The sequence below is a fragment of the Bos mutus genome, unplaced genomic scaffold (genome assembly GCF_027580195.1).
Source record: "Bos mutus isolate GX-2022 unplaced genomic scaffold, NWIPB_WYAK_1.1 CTG609, whole genome shotgun sequence".
NCBI lineage: Eukaryota > Metazoa > Chordata > Mammalia > Artiodactyla > Bovidae > Bos > Bos mutus.
In genome coordinates this window covers 26,108-30,276 of record NW_027220089.1, presented here as the reverse complement: position 1 = coordinate 30,276, position 4,169 = coordinate 26,108, and the positions used below count along the sequence as shown (strand labels likewise).

Sequence of the window (4,169 nt, the reverse complement as noted above, 5' to 3'; positions counted from 1 at the left end):
AAAGACTTCTAGGGCTCATATATAAAAGCAACTTGCCAGTCCAGGTTCGATGCACGATACTGGATGCTTGGGGCTAGTGCACTGGGACGACCCAGAGGGATGGTATGGGGAGGGAGGAGGGAGGAGGGTTCAGGATCGGGAACACATGTATACCTGTGGCGGATTCATTTTGATATTTGGCAAAACTAATACAATTTGTAAAGTTTAAAAATAAAATAAAATTTAAAATAAAAAAAAGCAACTTAACTGATGAGAACAGAGCAGGATCCTAAACTCTTCCACGTGATAAGGGAGCCTCTGAATTAATTCAGATGAATGATGAATTCAAATCATTTTATTACACTGAGCCTCCTGGAAACCACCATAAGTTTAATTTTAATACATGCCTTAGACAAGTATAGTGAATAAAAGCATAAGTACATGCTTACATAAAACCACATGTATATGCACAAACACATGTAGACACTAGGAAATTTATTCTAATAGTTGGGAATAATGATAATCATTTGAATCATTTTATATATGCTATTCTTTCTCACTTGACTCTCTTTACTTGTCCTTAGGGTGTCCTAACTCATTCTAAGGTATGGTGCTATTTACTTAATTATATTTGTAATTCATCTCTTCCCCTCAAGAAAGGCAGATATTTTCCCCCTTTGGGTGCTAAAGTATATATAGCACATAGAAGTATGACCAGCCCTTGGAAGGCAATTTCTAAATATGTGCTAAACATTTCCATACTTTTTATTCTTTTTAGAGACACACAGAGAACAGTTTGAAGCCCATCACCTAAATTATATGATTCATATTGTACACAAGACTTAAGAGAAAGAATTGCATATTCTTTTCCATGTACTTTGTAGGGCATGTTTTACATCTTTGTTCCTCAAACTGTAGATCAAGGGATTTTAGCATAGGGATAATGAGAGTGTAAAATATAGATGCCATTTTATCTGTGTCAAATGAATGGTGGGACTCTGGTTGCACATACATGAATATTAAAGCCCCATAGAACACTGTGACCACTGTCAGGTGAGACCCACAGGTAGAAAAAGCCTTTTGCCTGCCTTCAGCAGAGCTCATCCTGAGAATGGATGCAAGAATAAGAAGGTAAGACACGAGAACTATCAGAAGAGAGAAAATCAAATTAAAACCTGCTGAGATAAGAATAATCAGTCCAATTTCTCTTGCATTTGAGCAGAGCAAAGATAACAAGGGAAGACTGTCACAGTAGAAATGTCTGATGACATTATAGCCACAGAATGATGAGTCAAATATCTTTACAGTGATAAGAAGAGACTCAAATATGCTATAGAAATATGGCATTGCCACCAGCACTTGACATACCCTTTGCGACATGACCACTGGGTAGAGCAGAGGGTTACAGATGGCCACATAGCGGTCATAGGACATTGCTGCCAGAATAAAAAGCTCACTAATAATGAACACGAGAAAGAAAGTGAGCTGTGTGGCACAAAAGTAATAGGAGATTTTATTTTGATCTGCCACAAAATTTACTAACATTTTGGGGCCCACGGTTGTTGAATAACCAAGATCAGTGAAAGCCAGGTGCCTGAGAAAGAAGTACATGGGTGTCTGCAGCCTGGAGTCCACCTTAGTGAGGATGACCATGCCAAAGTTGCCCACCACAGAGATCACGTAGATGATGAGGAAGAGCCCAAACAGTGGAGCCTGCAGCTCAGGGCAGTCTGTGATTCCCATAAGGATGAATTCACTCAGCACTGTTCCATTGTGTGGTTCCATCCAGGTTTATGAGGAAACCTATTCTGGGTAGACACAGCAGCAGAGTCAATAGATTTTGTGTAAAATATCTTCTTAGATGTGTTAGTATGCAGAACTGGTAAGTAATATAAATTTAAATGTCCAGTTTAGCATATTTAAATGTAAGTCCATCTGTCACACATTAAAGTATACATAAATAGAGACAGAAGGAGATATGAAGGTAGATCAGCTATTCTCAGTTAGAGTGATTTTACTCCCCCAAAGAATATTTTTCCACTGTCTGGAGACATTTTGGCTGTCATAACTGACAGTTGAAATGCTATTGGCTTGTAATATTTATAGGCCAATTAAAGCGTTCAATATCTTAACATATCATATACGCAACCTGTAACAATATTGAGCCAGTAGTCACAATAATATCCGAGTTGACAAGCACTATAGTATAGGTATAGAAACAAAGACAATTAGAGATACATAAATATATATAACAAAGCAAAACCGAGAAGCTAAACAATCATAAAATTAGGTATTATAATAATTATCATACTATTCCTTAAAGTTCTATCTTTATTCTTTATAAGATATAATCACAGAATGACATTTTAAAAATGCATCTATCCTAGGATATAGTTCAGTTCAGTTCAGTTGCTCAGTTGTGTCCGACTCTTTGAGACCTCATGGACTGCAGCATACCAGGCTTTCCTGTCCATCACCAACTCCTGGAGTTTACTCAAATTCATGCCCATTGAGTTGGTGATGCCATCCAGCCATCTCATCCTCTGTTGTCCCCTTCTCCTTCCACCTTCAGTCTTTTCCAGCATCAAGGTCTTTTCAAATGAGGCAGTTCTTTGCATCGGCTGGCCAAAGTATTGGAGTTTCAACTTCAAGATCAATCCTTTCAATGAATATTTGGGAGTGATTTCCTTTAGGATGGACTGGTTGGATCTCCTTGCAGTGCAAGGGACCCTCAAGGGTCTTCCCCAACACCACAGCTCAAAAGCACCAATTCTTTGGCACGCAGCTTTCTTTATGGTCCAACTCTCATATCCATACATGACTACTAGAAAAACCATAGCCTTGACTAGATGGGCCTTTGTTGGCAAAGTAATGTCTCGTCTTTTTAATATGCTGTCTAGGATATAATGCCTATGCTAATTATACAATAAATTCCCAAACCAAAAGTTCCCAAAATTCATATAACCCACTACTCAAACATAGTCTGTGAATGATATTTTTCCTTCAGGTGGTACTGACTCAAATTTAGCACACCTGACAGGTATGAATAAGTGTATGAATAAGAAATGCATAATGGACCACAGTGGGAATTAAATTTGTTCACATGGTGAGTCATACCAGAACATGCCTGACTATGTATAGGACATGTATGTCCATGTATGGAACATATATGTCTATAAATACAGTTTCTGCAGTGCCTTCATTTATGGTGAGAAGAGGGCAGCAGAGGATGGTGTGGCTAGATAGCATCACCAACTCAGTGAACATGAATTTGAGCAAACTCCAAGAGATAGTGAAGGAAAGGGAAGCATAGCATGCTTCAGTCCATGGGGTCACAAAGAGTCAGACAGGATTTAGTGACTGAACAACAACAAAGGGTTAATCTGGGTCAATAGTGTAAATTATCTAAAACTCTTTGTTACCATATATAATGGGAAACAGTGTGCACAGTTTTGAGGAAAGATACATGAAGAGTCAATAATTCAGTGAGTCTATCTTACCTGGAAATAGTTCTCAAATGTCAAATACATAGCTTTTTTTTTTTTTTTTTTTTTTAATGTTTATTTGTTTCTAATAGTGATAGCAACTTACCTGAAAGAGATTTTCTTCACCATATAAACATATTCTCTGGACTGTTGTTTTATGTCTCTGTCACGGCTATAGTGATGGGTAAGTGAGGAATTGGTCAAGTAGGATGTAATACATAAAATTTATTTCAGTCCCCACCCCACCCCCTATCCTATAACTAAATGTAGAATCTATGTCATAGAATTAAAGTGGAACTTGGCAAATGTCACTGAAATATTGTGGATATTGGTAGCATATTGTACAACATGCAATATTATTTTTACCTGTAATGAAGTTTCTGTGTTGACTTCTTGTATTTCTTACATGGCTTTGAGAACAATATATGGATTCCCTTAGCTTTGAGACTCTCCCTGAGGAGATGACAAGCACTTTGTTGATTAGCCCTAATGCCTAGGAGAATGCAACAAAATGTCTGGAGGTCTTTCAATAATTGTCAAGGACAATTTGTATTCACCAGTGAGTAAATTTAATACTTATTTAACTCTTATTTTTCACTCTTAGTTAACTTCCCACTTTTAGCATGTGGGGCTTTTGATTCAAATGATGTATTAATACATTTAGGAAAGGCCCATTTCTACAATGGTCTGCTCAAAGGGGTTAAT

At 37.5% G+C, this 4,169-nt stretch overlaps 1 protein-coding gene across 1 annotated transcript; it reads right to left on the bottom strand.

Annotated features, from left to right (window-relative positions):
• Nucleotides 1-821: 821 nt before the first annotated feature.
• Nucleotides 822-1,764, bottom strand: LOC102287396 (olfactory receptor 8K3). Its single transcript, XM_014476761.2, is given in 2 exon segments — nt 822-908; nt 910-1,764. Coding segments are annotated over 2 exon segments (942 nt in total).
• Between the last annotated feature and the right edge of the window lie 2,405 nt (nt 1,765-4,169).